Source organism: Nerophis ophidion, linkage group LG28, assembly GCF_033978795.1.
Source record: "Nerophis ophidion isolate RoL-2023_Sa linkage group LG28, RoL_Noph_v1.0, whole genome shotgun sequence".
Classification (NCBI taxonomy): Eukaryota; Metazoa; Chordata; class Actinopteri; order Syngnathiformes; family Syngnathidae; genus Nerophis; species Nerophis ophidion.
In genome coordinates, this window is record NC_084638.1 from 28,580,389 (window position 1) to 28,599,545 (window position 19,157).

General features: G+C 39.4%; 1 protein-coding gene across 3 annotated transcripts in view; it reads left to right on the plus strand.

Moving 5' to 3' along the window:
- The window catches only part of LOC133545264 (E3 ubiquitin-protein ligase COP1), a 33,102-nt gene that overhangs the window by 12,445 nt on the left and 1,500 nt on the right, over positions 1-19,157 (plus strand). For all 3 annotated transcript variants that reach the window (XM_061890674.1, XM_061890675.1, XM_061890676.1), the window contains 9 exons: positions 3,592-3,727; positions 3,809-3,952; positions 10,335-10,443; positions 10,513-10,594; positions 10,663-10,779; positions 12,680-12,797; positions 16,935-17,059; positions 17,144-17,304; positions 17,999-18,043. In XM_061890674.1, coding sequence (XP_061746658.1) covers positions 3,592-3,727; positions 3,809-3,952; positions 10,335-10,443; positions 10,513-10,594; positions 10,663-10,779; positions 12,680-12,797; positions 16,935-17,059; positions 17,144-17,304; positions 17,999-18,043 — 1,037 coding nt within the window. The remainder of the gene's footprint in view (positions 1-3,591; positions 3,728-3,808; positions 3,953-10,334; positions 10,444-10,512; positions 10,595-10,662; positions 10,780-12,679; positions 12,798-16,934; positions 17,060-17,143; positions 17,305-17,998; positions 18,044-19,157) is intronic.

The window sequence follows — 19,157 nt, forward strand, 5'->3', positions numbered from 1 at the left end:
TCCCATTCTTGTTTTATGTAGAGCTTCAGTCCTTCAACAGTCCGGGGTCTCCGCTGTCCAATTTTAGGCTTCATAATGCACCACACATTTTCCATGGGAGACAGGTCTTGACTGCAGGCGGGCCAGGAAAGTACCCACACTCTTTTACTACGAAGCCACGCTGTTGTAACGTGCTGAATGTGGCTTGGCATTGTCTTGCTGAAATAAGCAGGGGCGTCTATGAAAAAGACGGCACTTAGATGGCAACATATGTTGTTCCAAAAGCTGTATGTACCTTTCAGCATTAATGGTGCCTTCACAGATGTGTAAGTTACCCATGCCTTGGGTACTAATGCACCCCCATACCATCACACGTGCTGGCTTTTACACTTTGCGTCAATAACAGTCTGGATGGTTTGCTTCCCCTTTGGTCCGGATGACACGATGTCAAATATTTCCACTTTGCATCAGTCCATTTTAGATGATCTCGGATCCAGAGAAGCCGGCGGCATTTCTGGATGTTGTTGATAAATGGCTTTCGCTTTGCATAGTAGAGCTTTAACTTGCACTTACAGATGTAGCGACCAACTGTATTTAGTGACAGTGGTTTTCTGAAGTGTTCCTGAGCCCATGTGGTGATGTCGGTTTATGATAAAGTTTTGTCAAAGGTCACGGTCATTCAATGTTTGTTTCCAGCCATGCTGCTTACATGGAGTGATTTCTCCAGATTCTCTGAACCTTTTGATGATATTATGGAGCGTAGATGTTGAAATCCCTAAATTTCTTGCAATTTCACTTTGAGAAAGGTTGTTCTTAAACTGTTTGACTATTTGCTCATGCAGTTGTGGACAAAGGGGTGTACCTCGCTCCATCCTTTCTTGTGAAAGACTGAGCATTTTTTTGGAAGCTGCTTTTATAGCCAATCATGGCACCCACCTGTTCCCAATTAGCCTGCACACCTGTGGGATGTTCCCAAATAAGTGTTTGATGAGCGTTCCTCAATTTTATCAGTATTTTTTGCAACCTTTCCCAACTTCTTTGTCACGTGTTGCTGGCATCAAATTCTAAAGTTAATGATTATTTGCACACAAAAAAAGGTTTATGAGTTTGAACATCAAATATGTTGTCTTTGTAGCATATTCAACTGAATATGGCTTGAAAAGGATTTGCAAATCATTGTATTCTGTTTATATTTACATCCAACACAATTTACCAACTCATATGGAAACGGGGTTTGTACATTCTGGTTTCATTACACATCAATTGAAATATTGCAAGCCTTTTATTATTTTAATTATGGCGTACAGCTCAAGAAAACTCAAAATTTCTTATCTCAAAAAATGAGAATATTTCCTCAGACAAAGTAGGAAAAAGATTTATACCAAACAGCAAAACAAAACCAAACATTTGAAAATGTCAATTAATGCACTCGGTACTTGGTTGGGAATCCTTTTGCATGGATTTCAGTATCAATGCGTCGTGGCCGAGGTGTTATGGATGCCCAGGATGCTTCAATAGCAGCCTTTAGCTCATTTAAATTATTGGGTGTGGTGTCTTTCAGCTTCTTCTTCACAATACCCCACACATTCTCTATGGGGTTTAGGTCAGGGGAGTTGGCAGGCCAATCAGTAATGCCATGGTCAGTACACCAGTTACTGCTGGTTTTGGCACTGTGGGCAGGTGCCAGATCATGCTGGGAAACAAAATCATCATCTCCATAGCACGCAGCTCATGTTAAACAATCCTTAGTATTCTAATGTTAGCATTCTAGCTCTTATGTTAATGTTGCAGGTTTACACTTCAGCATCAAATATTATCTTACTTGATGCATGCTAACGTTAGCATGCCAGCATTTAAAACACATTTTTCTGGTACACACCCCAGTGTCAACTATTTTGGTACTTGTTAGCATGCTAACATTAGTATGCTAGTCTTTTAACTTATTAAAAAACTAGCGTGTTTTGGTGCTTGACACATGCTATTTGTTTTAGCTAATTTTGTTGCTACAGACCTCAGTCACACTTTATTTGATGCATGCTAACATTAGCATGATAACATTTAATTCACATTTTTCAGGTACACGCATCAGCGTCAAATATTATGTTACTTGACAAAGGGTACTTGTTAGCATGCCAACGTTGTTAGTATGCTAGTTTTTTAAGTTAATTTTGGAGGCATGCACCTCTGTCGTGTTTTGGTGCTTGACACATGCTATTTCTTTTAGCTAATTTTGACCTCAGTCATACTTTATTTGATGCATGCTAACGTTGGCATGCTAGCATTTATAACACATTTTTCAGGTACACACGTCTGTGTCAAATATTATGTTACTTGACAAATGGTACTTGTTAGCATCCTAACGTTAGCATGCGAGCATTTAAAACACTTTTCAGGTACACACCTCAGTGTCAAATATGTTTCTTGACAAAGAGTACTTGTTAGCATGCTAACGTTAGTATGCTAGTTTTTTAGGTTAATTTTGTAGGCATGCACCTCAGTTGTGTTTTGGTGCTTGACACATTCTATTTCTTTTCGCTAATTTTGTTGCTTCAGACCTCAGTCATACTGTATTTGATGCATGCTAATGTTAGCATGCGAGAATTTAAAACCCATTTTTCAGGTACACGCCTCAGCGTCAAATATTTTGTTACTTGAAAAATGGTGCTTGTTAGCATGCTAACGTTAGTAAGCTAGTTTTTTAAGTTAATTTTGTAGGCATGCACCTCAGTCATGTTTTGGTACTTGACACATGCTATTTCTTTTAGCTAATTTTGACCTCAGTCATACTTTATTTGATGCATGCTAACGTTAGCATGCTAGCATTTAAAATACATTTTTCAGGTACACACCTCAGCGTCAAATATGTTGTTACTTGACAGCATGTTAACGTTAGTATGCTATTTTTTGTTCAGCTGATTTTGTAGTTATGCACTTCGAGTTAAATGTTAGTAATTGCTGCATGCTAACGTTAGCATGGTAGCATTAAAAACACATGATTCAGGTACACACCTCAGAGTAATCTATGTTGGCACTTGACTAGGAGTGCACAAAAAGATCTACTCCCATCTGAGTCGTGGTCGTTATTTATCCCGATTTCATAATTTCCAAACTAATATATTTAAATAAAGTATAAAAACAAAGAATGAATTTTAATAAGACGTTTTTAGGCCGTCTCCATGCAAGCAGAAGGAGTTTTTCTAACCTGTAACGTGTTTTGTAATAGTTTCATTATCACTATTATACCCAATAATACATTGTGAGAATCTCTTGAATCAATTCTGAATTGAATTGTGACCCCAGATGCAATTCACACCCCAATACTTGACAGATGTTACAGTCAGCATTATAGCATGTATAAACTACGGTGTCATATATTTTGGTATTGCACCAATGTAAGCATGCTATTATCAGCATAGTACTGTTAGCATGCTAGCCTTTTTAGCTCCTATTTTTTGTTATTTGACGTGATCTGGCCAGCGTGCTAACTGTTAGCATTTCTGTTTGGCTTTGGCTCTCCAGCGTTGGCACTTGGTTTCCCAGTTGTTTGTAAACAATGGGTACAGTTGTGAAGGTGTGCACTAGCTCACTACTAACGTGACTTGTGTGTGTCAGATGAGGGCAGGACCTTGAACCAGCTCGATGACTTCAAGGAGTGTCTGTCCAAGTTCACGCGCTACAACTCCGTCAGGCCCTTGGCCACGCTCTCCTACGCCAGCGACCTCTACAATGGCTCCAGTATCGTGTCCAGGTATCAAAGACATGGCCTCTCGTTGGCTCGCATAAGAACGATGCAGTAGGTCAACAATTCTACCTATTTTTGATGTTGCAGCATCGAGTTTGACCGAGATTGCGACTACTTCGCCATCGCCGGCGTGACAAAGAAGATCAAGGTGTTTGAGTACGGCACGGTGATCCAAGACGCGGTGGACATCCATTATCCTGTCAATGAAATGACCTGCAATTCCAAAATCAGGTAGGAGTTCCAAGTTTTGCCAGGAAATCCAGTTTTTTTCCTTCTTTCCTGGGCGTTTTGGGTGCTGGAGTCGCTCCACAAGCACCTCTCTGCCACACTGGCAGCGTGGGCTCATTAAAAAGGAGCGCCACCAGTTTCATGATCCATCATTCAATCAGAAAGGTGACAGAAATGATGTGAATACTAATGATGATGTCATGTGGTCATACCATGCAGATGTGTAAATACTAATGATGATGACATGTGGTCATACCATGCAGATGTGTAAATAGTACCAATGATGATGTCATGTGGTCATACCGTACTGATGTGTAAATACTAATGATGATGTCATGTGGTCATACCATATTGATGTGTAAATACTAATGATGATGTCACGTGGTCATACCATATTGATGTGTAAATACTAATGATGACGTCATGTGGTCATACCATATTGATGTGTAAATACTAATGATGATGTCATGTGGTCATACCATACTGATGTGTAAATACTAATGATGATGTCATGTGGTCATACCATACGGATGTGTAAATACTAATGATGATGTCATGTGGTCATACCATATTGATGTGTAAATACTAATGATGATGTCATGTGGTCATACCATACTGATGTGTAAATACTAATGATGATGTGATGTGGTCATACCATACTGATGTGTAAATAGTACCAATGATGATGTGATGTGGTCATACCATACTGATGTGTAAATACTAATGATGATGTCATGTGGTCATACCATACTGATGTGTAAATACTAATGATGATGTCATGTGGTCATACCATATTGATGTGTAAATACTAATGATGATGTCATGTGGTCATACCATAATGATATGTAAATACTAATGATGATGTCATGTGGTCATACCATAATGATGTGTAAATACTAATGATGATGTCATGTGGTCATACCATAATGATGTGTAAATACTAATGATGATGACATGTGGTCATACCATACTGATGTGTAAATACTAATGATGATGTCATGTGGTCATACCATACTGATGTGTAAATACTAATGATGATGTCATGTGGTCATACCATAATGATGTGTAAATACTAATGATGATGACATGTGGTCATACCATGCAGATGTGTAAATAGTACCAATGATGATGTCAAGTGGTCATACCGTACTGATGTGTAAATACTAATGATGATGTCATGTGGTCATACCATATTGATGTATACATACTAATGATGATGTCATGTGGTCATACCATACTGATGTGTAAATACTAATGATGATGTCATGTGGTCATACCATACTGATGTGTAAATACTAATGATGATGTCATGTGGTCATACCATAATGATGTGTAAATACTAATGATGATGACATGTGGTCATACCATAATGATGTGTAAATACTAATGATGATGACATGTGGTCATACCATAATGATGTGTAAATACTAATGATGATGACATGTGGTCATACTATACTGATGTGTAAATAGTACCAATGATGATGTCATGTGGTCATACCGTACTGATGTGTAAATACTAATGATGATGTCATGTGGTCATACTATACTGATGTGTAAATACTAATGATGATGTCATGTGGTCATACCATAATGATGTGTAAATACTAATGATGATGTCATGTGGTCATACCATACTGATGTGTAAATACTAATGATGATGTCATGTGGTCATACCATAATGATGTGTAAATACTAATGATGATGACATGTGGTCATACCATGCAGATGTGTAAATAGTACCAATGATGATGTCAAGTGGTCATACCGTACTGATGTGTAAATACTAATGATGATGTCATGTGGTCATACCATATTGATGTATACATACTAATGATGATGTCATGTGGTCATACCATACTGATGTGTAAATACTAATGATGATGTCATGTGGTCATACCATATTGATGTGTAAATACTAATGATGATGTCATGTGGTCATACCATACTGATGTGTAAATACTAATGATGATGTCATGTGGTCATACCATACGGATGTGTAAATACTAATGATGATGTCATGTGGTCATACCATATTGATGTGTAAATACTAATGATGATGTCATGTGGTCATACCATACTGATGTGTAAATACTAATGATGATGTGATGTGGTCATACCATACTGATGTGTAAATAGTACCAATGATGATGTGATGTGGTCATACCATACTGATGTGTAAATACTAATGATGATGTCATGTGGTCATACCATACTGATGTGTAAATACTAATGATGATGTCATGTGGTCATACCATATTGATGTGTAAATACTAATGATGATGTCATGTGGTCATACCATACTGATGTGTAAATACTAATGATGATGTCATGTGGTCATACCATAATGATGTGTAAATACTAATGATGATGTCATGTGGTCATACCATACTGATGTGTAAATACTAATGATGATGTCATGTGGTCATACCATAATGATATGTAAATACTAATGATGATGTCATGTGGTCATACCATAATGATGTGTAAATACTAATGATGATGTCATGTGGTCATACCATAATGATGTGTAAATACTAATGATGATGACATGTGGTCATACCATACTGATGTGTAAATACTAATGATGATGTCATGTGGTCATACCATACTGATGTGTAAATACTAATGATGATGTCATGTGGCCATACCATAATGATGTGTAAATACTAATGATGATGACATGTGGTCATACCATGCAGATGTGTAAATAGTACCAATGATGATGTCAAGTGGTCATACCGTACTGATGTGTAAATACTAATGATGATGTCATGTGGTCATACCATATTGATGTATACATACTAATGATGATGTCATGTGGTCATACCATACTGATGTGTAAATACTAATGATGATGTCATGTGGTCATACCATACTGATGTGTAAATACTAATGATGATGTCATGTGGTCATACCATAATGATGTGTAAATACTAATGATGATGACATGTGGTCATACCATAATGATGTGTAAATACTAATGATGATGACATGTGGTCATACCATAATGATGTGTAAATACTAATGATGATGTCATGTGGTCATACTATACTGATGTGTAAATAGTACCAATGATGATGTCATGTGGTCATACCGTACTGATGTGTAAATACTAATGATGATGTCATGTGGTCATACTATACTGATGTGTAAATACTAATGATGATGTCATGTGGTCATACCATAATGATGTGTAAATACTAATGATGATGTCATGTGGTCATACCATACTGATGTGTAAATACTAATGATGATGACATGTGGTCATACCATAATGATGTGTAAATACTAATGATGATGTCATGTGGTCATACTATACTGATGTGTAAATAGTACCAATGATGATGTCATGTGGTCATACCGTACTGATGTGTAAATACTAATGATGATGTCATGTGGTCATACTATACTGATGTGTAAATACTAATGATGATGTCATGTGGTCATACCATACGGATGTGTAAATACTAATGATGATGTCATGTGGTCATACTATACTGATGTGTAAATACTAATGATGATGTCATGTGGTCATACCATAATGATGTGTAAATACTAATGATGATGTCATGTGGTCATACCATACTGATGTGTAAATACTAATGATGATGTCATGTGGTCATACCATAATGATGTGTAAATACTAATGATGATGACATGTGGTCATACCATGCAGATGTGTAAATAGTACCAATGATGATGTCAAGTGGTCATACCGTACTGATGTGTAAATACTAATGATGATGTCATGTGGTCATACCATATTGATGTATACATACTAATGATGATGTCATGTGGTCATACCATACTGATGTGTAAATACTAATGATGATGTCATGTGGTCATACCATATTGATGTGTAAATACTAATGATGATGTCATGTGGTCATACCATACTGATGTGTAAATACTAATGATGATGTCATGTGGTCATACCATACGGATGTGTAAATACTAATGATGATGTCATGTGGTCATACCATATTGATGTGTAAATACTAATGATGATGTCATGTGGTCATACCATACTGATGTGTAAACACTAATGATGATGTGATGTGGTCATACCATACTGATGTGTAAATAGTACCAATGATGATGTGATGTGGTCATACCATACTGATGTGTAAATACTAATGATGATGTCATGTGGTCATACCATACTGATGTGTAAATACTAATGATGATGTCATGTGGTCATACCATATTGATGTGTAAATACTAATGATGATGTCATGTGGTCATACCATACTGATGTGTAAATACTAATGATGATGTCATGTGGTCATACCATAATGATGTGTAAATACTAATGATGATGTCATGTGGTCATACCATACTGATATGTAAATACTAATGATGATGTCATGTGGTCATACCATAATGATATGTAAATACTAATGATGATGTCATGTGGTCATACCATAATGATGTGTAAATACTAATGATGATGTCATGTGGTCATACCATAATGATGTGTAAATACTAATGATGATGACATGTGGTCATACCATACTGATGTGTAAATACTAATGATGATGTCATGTGGTCATACCATACTGATGTGTAAATACTAATGATGATGTCATGTGGTCATACCATAATGATGTGTAAATACTAATGATGATGACATGTGGTCATACCATGCAGATGTGTAAATAGTACCTATGATGATGTCAAGTGGTCATACCGTACTGATGTGTAAATACTAATGATGATGTAATGTGGTCATACCATATTGATGTATACATACTAATGATGATGTCATGTGGTCATACCATACTGATGTGTAAATACTAATGATGATGTCATGTGGTCATACCATACTGATGTGTAAATACTAATGATGATGTCATGTGGTCATACCATAATGATGTGTAAATACTAATGATGATGACATGTGGTCATACCATAATGATGTGTAAATACTAATGATGATGACATGTGGTCATACCATAATGATGTGTAAATACTAATGATGATGTCATGTGGTCATACTATACTGATGTGTAAATAGTACCAATGATGATGTCATGTGGTCATACCGTACTGATGTGTAAATACTAATGATGATGTCATGTGGTCATACTATACTGATGTGTAAATACTAATGATGATGTCATGTGGTCATACCATAATGATGTGTAAATACTAATGATGATGTCATGTGGTCATACCATACTGATGTGTAAATACTAATGATGATGTCATGTGGTCATACCATAATGATGTGTAAATACTAATGATGATGACATGTGGTCATACCATGCAGATGTGTAAATAGTACCAATGATGATGTCAAGTGGTCATACCGTACTGATGTGTAAATACTAATGATGATGTCATGTGGTCATACCATATTGATGTATACATATTAATGATGATGTCATGTGGTCATACCATACTGATGTGTAAATACTAATGATGATGTCATGTGGTCATACCATACTGATGTGTAAATACTAATGATGATGTCATGTGGTCATACCATAATGATGTGTAAATACTAATGATGATGACATGTGGTCATACCATGCAGATGTGTAAATAGTACCAATGATGATGTCATGTGGTCATACCGTACTGATGTGTAAATAGTACCAATGATGATGTCATGTGGTCATACCGTACTGATGTGTAAATACTAATGATGATGTCATGTGGTCATACTATACTGATGTGTAAATACTAATGATGATGTCATGTGGTCATACCATAATGATGTGTAAATACTAATGATGATGTCATGTGGTCATACCATACTAATGTGTAAATACTAATGATGATGTCATGTGGTCATACCATAATGATGTGTAAATACTAATGATGATGTCATGTGGTCATACCATACTGATGTGTAAATACTAATGATGATGTCATGTGGTCACACCATACTGATGTGTAAATACTAATGATGATGTGATGTGGTCATACCATAATGATGTGTAAATACTAATGATGATGTGATGTGGTCATACCATACTGATGTGTAAATAGTACCAATGATGATGTCATGTGGTCATACCATACTGATGTGTAAATACTAATGATGATGTCATGTGGTCACACCATACTGATGTGTAAATACTAATGATGATGTCATGTGGTCATACCATAATGATGTGTAAATACTAATGATGATGTGATGTGGTCATACCATACTGATGTGTAAATAGTACCAATGATGATGTCATGTGGTCATACCATACTGATGTGTAAATACTAATGATGATGTCATGTGGTCACACCATACTGATGTGTAAATACTAATGATGATGTCATGTGGTCATACCATAATGATGTGTAAATACTAATGATGATGTCATGTGGTCATACCATACTGATGTGTAAATAGTACCAATGATGATGTCATGTGGTTGCAGCTGTATCAGCTGGAGCAGCTACCACAAGAACCTCCTGGCCAGCAGCGACTACGAGGGCACGGTCATATTATGGGATGGCTTTACGGGCCAGAGGTCCAAAGTCTACCAGGTACTTGTCCAGGTTGCTGACAGGGTGTGTGTGAGGACGTGAGGAGAAGATGTGGTCTTTGCTTGACAGGAACATGAAAAGCGCTGCTGGAGTGTGGACTTCAACCTGATGGACCCCAAGCTGCTAGCGTCCGGTTCTGATGATGCCAAAGGTAAACAGGCAGTGGTGGTGTCAGCCATGTTGTTCAGGTGTCTCACACACCTGATGTCTGCACTGTAGTCAAGCTGTGGTCCACCAACCTGGACAACTCCGTGGCCAGCATCGAAGCCAAGGCCAACGTCTGCTGTGTCAAGTTCAGCCCTGCCTCCCGCTACCATCTGGCCTTTGGCTGCGCAGGTACACCCACACACCTATTCTCTTTTTATTTACCTTTAAAACCTCTAAAGGCTGAGCACCTTTATAGCTCTCATTTCTAAAATGGTGTACACTACTGAATTGGGGTCTTATGTGGACACCTATACTGCCATCTGGTGGTGTCAGAAGAGTATAACATACAATGGAATTTGGGGAAAAAAGTGTAAAAATAAGAATCAGCATGTCACTAAATGTGAAGTACAGGTTTGTGTACAAAGCCTGTTTCCACATGAGTTGGGACATTGTGTTAGATGTAAATATAAATGGAATACAAGGATTTGCAAATCCATTTCAACCCAATTTCTGTTGAATATGCTACGAAGACAACATATTTGATGTTCAAACTCATAAACTTTGTTTTTTTTCTGCAAATAATCATTAACTTTAGAATTTCATGGCTGCAACATGTGCCAAAGTAGTTGGGAAAGGGCATGTTCACCACTGTGTTACATCACCTTTTCTTCTAACAACACTCAATAAATGTTTGGGAACTGAGGAAACTAATTGTTGAAGCTTTGAAAGTGGAATTCTTTACCATTCTTGCTTGATGTACAGCTTAAGTTGTTCAACAGTCCGGGGTCTCCGCTGTCGTATTTTACGCTTCATAATGCGCCACACATTTTCCATGGGAGACAGGTCTGGACTGCAGGCGGGCCAGGAAAGTATCCGCACTCCTTTACTACAAAGCCACGCTGTTGTAACTCGTGGTTTGGCATTGTTTTGCTGAAATAAGCAGGGGCATCCATGATAACGTTGCTTGGTTGACAACATATGTTATTCCAAAACCTGTATGGACCATTCAGCATTAATGGTGCCTCCACAGATGTGTAAGTTACCCATGCCTTGGGCACTAATGTTATGTAAAATGTAATTTCAGTTCGGATGTGTCTTGTACATGTTGGAACGGACAAATAAAAATGATTCTGATTCTAATACACCCCCATACCATCACAGATGCTGGCTTTTTAACTTTGGTTATTTTCCTCTTTGTTCTGGGGGACACCACATCCACAGTATCCAAATATAATTTGAAATGTGGACTCGTCAGACCACAGAACACTTTTCCACTTTGCATCAGTCCATCTTAGATGATCTCGGGCCCAGAGAAGCCGGCGGCGTTTCTGGATGTTGTTGATAAATGGCTTTCGCTTTGCATAGTAGAGCTTTAACTTGCACTTACAGATGTAGCGACCAACTGTATTTAGTGACAGTGGTTTTCTGAAGTGTTCCTGAGCCCATGTGGTGATATCCTTTAGAGATTGATGTGAGTTTTTGATACAGTGCTGTCTGAGGGATGGAAGGTCACGGTCTTTCAATGTTGGTTTCCAGCCATGCCGCTTACGTGGAGTGATTTCTCCAGATGCTCCGAACCTTTTGATGATATTATGGAGCGTAGATGTTGAAATCCCTAAATTTCTTGCAATTGGACTTTGAGAAAGGTTGTTCTTAAACTGTTTGACTATTTGCTCACGCAGTTGTGGACAAAGGGGTGTACCTCGCCCCATCCTTTCTTGTGAAAGACTGAACCTTTTTTGGGAAGCTGTTTTTATAGCCAATCATGGCACCCACCTGTTCCCAATTAGCCTGCACACCTGTGGGATGTTCCAAATAAGTGTTTAATGAGCATTCCTCAACTTTATCAGTATTTATTGCCACCTTTCCCAACTTCTTTGTCACGTGTTGCTGGCATCAAATTCTAAAGTTAATGATTATTTGCAAAAAAAAGACAATATTTATGAGTTTGAACATCAAATATGTTGTCTTTGTAGCATATTCAACTGAATATGGTTTGAAAAGGATTTGCAAATCGTTGTATTCTGTTTATATTTACATCTATAATGTTCATTGGAGGTGCCAGAGATGAGATGTGTTCTCCTTGCAGACCACTGTGTCCACTACTACGACCTGCGCAACACCAAGCAGCCCATCATGGTCTTCAAGGGCCACAGGAAGGCCGTGTCCTACGCCAAGTTTGTCAACGGGGAGGAGATCGTGTCTGCGTAAGTCTGCATCTTACTAAACTCATATATATGTATATATATATATGTATATATTTATAATGTTGATGAGAGTTAGGTGTTGTGTTGAGTGTGCTGGCTGCTTGAAGTGTGTGGTCATGTGATGATGTCTGAAGCTTGAAGTGTGTGGTCATGTGATGAAGTCAGGTCTACAGACTTGAAGTGTGTGGTCATGTGATGATGTCAGAAGCTTGAAGCGTGTGGTCATGTGATGATGTCAGGTCTACAGACTTGAAGTGTGTGGTCATGTGATGATGTCAGAAGCTTGAAGTGTGTGGTCATGTGATGATGTCAGGTCTACAGACTTGAAGTGTGTGGTCATGTGATGATGTCTGAAGCTTGAAGTGTGTGGTCATGTGATGAAGTCAGGTCTACAGACTTGAAGTGTGTGGTCATGTGATGATGTCAGAAGCTTGAAGCGTGTGGTCATGTGATGATGTCAGGTCTACAGACTTGAAGTGTGTGGTCATGTGATGATGTCAGAAGCTTGAAGCGTGTGGTCATGTGATGATGTCAGGTCTACAGACTTGAAGTGTGTGGTCATGTGATGATGTCAGAAGCTTGAAGTGTGTGGTCATGTGATGATGTCAGGTCTACAGACTTGAAGTGTGTGGTCATGTGATGGTGTCAGAAGCTTGAAGTGTGTGGTCATGTGATGATGTCAGGTCTACAGACTTGAAGTGTGTGGTCATGTGATGATGTCAGGTCTACAGACTTGAAGTGTGTGGTCATGTGATGATGTCAGGTCTACAGACTTGAAGTGTGTGTTCATGTGATGATGTCAGGTCTACAGACTTGAAGTGTGTGGTCATGTGATGATGTCAGGTCTACAGACTTGAAGTGTGTGGTCATGTGATGATGTCAGGTCTACAGACTTGAAGTGTGTGGTCATGTGATGATGTCAGGTCTACAGACTTGAAGTGTGTGTTCATGTGATGATGTCAGGTCTACAGACTTGAAGTGTGTGGTCATGTGATGATGTCAGGTCTACAGACTTGAAGTGTGTGTTCATGTGATGATGTCAGGTCTACAGACTTGAAGTGTGTGTTCATGTGATGATGTCAGGTCTACAGACTTGAAGTGTGTGGTCATGTGATGATGTCAGGTCTACAGACTTGAAGTGTGTGGTCATGTGATGATGTCAGGTCTACAGACTTGAAGTGTGTGTTCATGTGATGATGTCAGGTCTACAGACTTGAAGTGTGTGTTCATGTGATGATGTCAGGTCTACAGACTTGAAGTGTGTGTTCATGTGATGATGTCAGGTCTACAGACTTGAAGTGTGTGGTCATGTGATGATGTCAGAAGCTTGAAGTGTGTGTTCATGTGATGATGTCAGGTCTACAGACTTGAAGTGTGTGTTCATGTGATGATGTCAGGTCTACAGACTTGAAGTGTGTGGTCATGTGATGATGTCTGAAGCTTGAAGTGTGTGTTCATGTGATGATGTCAGGTCTACAGACTTGAAGTGTGTGGTCATGTGATGATGTCAGGTCTACAGACTTGAAGTGTGTGGTCATGTGATGATGTCAGGTCTACAGACTTGAAGTGTGTGGTCATGTGATGGTGTCAGAAGCTTGAAGTGTGTGGTCATGTGATGATGTCAGGTCTACAGACTTGAAGTGTGTGGTCATGTGATGATGTCAGGTCTACAGACTTGAAGTGTGTGGTCATGTGATGATGTCAGGTCTACAGACTTGAAGTGTGTGTTCATGTGATGATGTCAGGTCTACAGACTTGAAGTGTGTGGTCATGTGATGATGTCAGGTCTACAGACTTGAAGTGTGTGGTCATGTGATGATGTCAGGTCTACAGACTTGAAGTGTGTGGTCATGTGATGATGTCAGGTCTACAGACTTGAAGTGTGTGTTCATGTGATGATGTCAGGTATACAGACTTGAAGTGTGTGGTCATGTGATGATGTCAAGTCTACAGACTTGAAGTGTGTGTTCATGTGATGATGTCAGGTCTACAGACTTGAAGTGTGTGTTCATGTGATGATGTCAGGTCTACAGACTTGAAGTGTGTGGTCATGTGATGATGTCAGGTCTACAGACTTGAAGTGTGTGGTCATGTGATGATGTCAGGTCTACAGACTTGAAGTGTGTGTTCATGTGATGATGTCAGGTCTACAGACTTGAAGTGTGTGGTCATGTGATGATGTCAGGTCTACAGACTTGAAGTGTGTGGTCATGTGATGATGTCAGGTCTACAGACTTGAAGTGTGTGTTCATGTGATGATGTCAGGTCTACAGACTTGAAGTGTGTGTTCATGTGATGATGTCAGGTCTACAGACTTGAAGTGTGTGTTCATGTGATGATGTCAGGTCTACAGACTTGAAGTGTGTGTTCATGTGATGATGTCAGGTCTACAGACTTGAAGTGTGTGGTCATGTGATGATGTCAGGTCTACAGACTTGAAGTGTGTGGTCATGTGATGATGTCAGGTCTACAGACTTGAAGTGTGTGTTCATGTGATGATGTCAGGTCTACAGACTTGAAGTGTGTGTTCATGTGATGATGTCAGGTCTACAGACTTGAAGTGTGTGTTCATGTGATGATGTCAGGTCTACAGACTTGAAGTGTGTGGTCATGTGATGATGTCAGAAGCTTGAAGTGTGTGTTCATGTGATGATGTCAGGTCTACAGACTTGAAGTGTGTGTTCATGTGATGATGTCAGGTCTACAGACTTGAAGTGTGTGGTCATGTGATGATGTCTGAAGCTTGAAGTGTGTGTTCATGTGATGATGTCAGGTCTACAGACTTGAAGTGTGTGGTCATGTGATGATGTCAGGTCTACAGACTTGAAGTGTGTGGTCATGTGATGATGTCAGGTCTACAGACTTGAAGTGTGTGGTCATGTGATGGTGTCAGAAGCTTGAAGTGTGTGGTCATGTGATGATGTCAGGTCTACAGACTTGAAGTGTGTGGTCATGTGATGATGTCAGGTCTACAGACTTGAAGTGTGTGGTCATGTGATGATGTCAGGTCTACAGACTTGAAGTGTGTGTTCATGTGATGATGTCAGGTCTACAGACTTGAAGTGTGTGGTCATGTGATGATGTCAGGTCTACAGACTTGAAGTGTGTGGTCATGTGATGATGTCAGGTCTACAGACTTGAAGTGTGTGGTCATGTGATGATGTCAGGTCTACAGACTTGAAGTGTGTGTTCATGTGATGATGTCAGGTATACAGACTTGAAGTGTGTGGTCATGTGATGATGTCAAGTCTACAGACTTGAAGTGTGTGTTCATGTGATGATGTCAGGTCTACAGACTTGAAGTGTGTGTTCATGTGATGATGTCAGGTCTACAGACTTGAAGTGTGTGGTCATGTGATGATGTCAGGTCTACAGACTTGAAGTGTGTGGTCATGTGATGATGTCAGGTCTACAGACTTGAAGTGTGTGTTCATGTGATGATGTCAGGTCTACAGACTTGAAGTGTGTGGTCATGTGATGATGTCAGGTCTACAGACTTGAAGTGTGTGGTCATGTGATGATGTCAGGTCTACAGACTTGAAGTGTGTGTTCATGTGATGATGTCAGGTCTACAGACTTGAAGTGTGTGTTCATGTGATGATGTCAGGTCTACAGACTTGAAGTGTGTGTTCATGTGATGATGTCAGGTCTACAGACTTGAAGTGTGTGGTCATGTGATGATGTCAGAAGCTTGAAGTGTGTGTTCATGTGATGATGTCAGGTCTACAGACTTGAAGTGTGTGTTCATGTGATGATGTCAGGTCTACAGACTTGAAGTGTGTGTTCATGTGATGATGTCAGGTCTACAGACTTGAAGTGTGTGTTCATGTGATGATGTCAGGTCTACAGACTTGAAGTGTGTGTTCATGTGATGATGTCAGGTCTACAGACTTGAAGTGTGTGGTCATGTGATGATGTCAGAAGCTTGAAGTGTGTGTTCATGTGATGATGTCAGGTCTACAGACTTGAAGTGTGTGGTCATGTGATGATGTCAGAAGCTTGAAGTGTGTGGTCATGTGATGATGTCAGAAGCTTGAAGTGTGTGTTCATGTAATGATGTCAGGTCTACAGACTTGAAGTGTGTGGTCATGTGATGATGTCAGAAGCTTGAAGTGTGTGTTCATGTGATGATGTCAGGTCTACAGACAGCCAGCTGAAGCTGTGGAACGTCAACAAGCCTCACTGCCTGCGCTCCTTCAAAGGCCACATCAACGAGAAGAACTTTGTAGGCCTGGCCTCCAATGGAGACTACGTAGCCTGTGGTAAACACTCCTTCCTACCTTCCTACCGTCCTTCCTTCCCCTGCTCCCCTGTTCCATGTGTGCGTCTGCTTCCTGTCCGCGCAGGAAGTGAGAACAACTCCCTCTACCTGTACTACAAAGGGCTGTCCAAGACCCTGCTCACCTTCAAGTTTGACACGGTGAAGAGTGTGCTGGACAAGGACAAGAAGGAGGACGACACCAACGAGTTTGTCAGCGCCGTCTGCTGGAGGGCCCTGCCACATGGAGTGAGACCTCTTTATTCTTGTCTAGTCTGCACATGACATCATCATACCAGTTTGGGGTGTAGGATGATGACATCCATGGTCTGGGAAAACACCATGTTGGCATAGGATGAGGAAGTAGGTGTTAGAAATTAGGCCTTTTGTTAGTGTAAGATTGGCAATAAAAGCTAAAAAGAGTGTGGCACTTGTCTTGTGGAGGCTACAATACATGGTGTTACTGCCATTTGTTTACGAGTAAAAAAAAAACTCATTTTTTAAAGGTGTGGTGGCACGCCACAATCTAGTTCATCAAGGGCAGACCTCGGACCAGAATGTTCATGACACTTGGGGAACCTATAAAGCATTTCCAATTAAAATGAATGCTGTTGTCTTCATTTGGTATCTGAGCAATGCTAATGTTAGCGTGCCAGTTTTCCTGCCCTACTCCTCACTCTTGTAACTTGCTAAGTGTTAGCATGCCAACTTTTAAACCTGCTTCAAGTCTTGGACTTGACACGTGCTGATATCAGCAGGTTCAGGTCAGGTCAGCTAGCTCTGGGCTACAGTTAAGTTCAAATGGCATCACACACATATTCAATGTTTGTCCCACTCTTCTAGTAAAGTAATGACAATATGATATCAACATTGATATCACTACTCATGTGATGATGTGTGTGTGTGTGATGGACATGATCATCTCCTCTACTTGTGTGTCCAGGAGTCTAATGTGCTGATTGCTGCCAACAGTCAAGGAACTATCAAGGTGAGGAAACATCTTCTGGAAACACACCCTCTTCTAATTAACTGGATTAATACTTGACTGTACTTTTGATATCATCATCAAACATTCTATTCACACACTCTTCTAACATACTTCATATTTTAATTTACTTTTGATATCATCATTATACATTCTATTTACATACTCTTCTCACATAATATTTTAATGTTCTTTTGATATCATCATGCATTCTATTTACACACTCTTATTAATAGTCTCAAGGGGACAACATGTATCGTCTTTAGTCTCAGGTAGACAACATGTATCGTCTTTAACCTCAAGTAGACATCATGTATCGTCTTTGGCCTCAGGTAGACAACCTGTATTGTCTTTGGTCAAAGGTAGATATGTATAGTCTTTAGTCTCAGGTAGACATGTATCGTCTTTAGTCTCAAGTTGACAACATGTAGCGTCTTTAGTCTCAAGTAGACATCATGTATCATCCTAGTCTCTGGTAGACAACGTGTACCGTCTTTAGTCTCAAGTAGACATGTATCGTCTTTAGTCTCAGGTAGACATTATGTATCGTCTTTGGCCTCAGGTAGACAACCTGTATTGTCTTTGGTCAAAGGTAGATATGTATAGTCTTTAGTCTCAGGTAGACATGTATCGTCTTTAGTCTCAAGTTGACAACATATATCGTCTTTAGTCTCAAGTAGACATCATGTATCATCTTAGTCTCTGGTAGACAACGTGTATCGTCTTAAGTCTCAAGTAGACATTATGTATCGTCGTTAGTCTCAGGTAGACAACCTGTATCGTCTTTGGCCTCAGGTAGACAACCTGTATTGTCTTTGGTCAAAGGTAGATATGTATAGTCTTTAGTCTCAGGTAGACATGTATCGTCTTTAGTCTCAGGTAGACATTATGTATCGTCTTTGGCCTCAGGTAGACAACCTGTATTGTCTTTGGTCAAAGGTAGATATGTATAGTCTTTAGTCTCAGGTAGACATGTATCGTCTTTAGTCTCAAGTAGACATCATGTATCATCTTAGTCTCTGGTAGACAACGTGTATCGTCTTAAGTCTCAAGTAGACATTATGTATCGTCGTTAGTCTCAGGTAGACAACCTGTATCGTCTTTGGTCTCAGGTAGA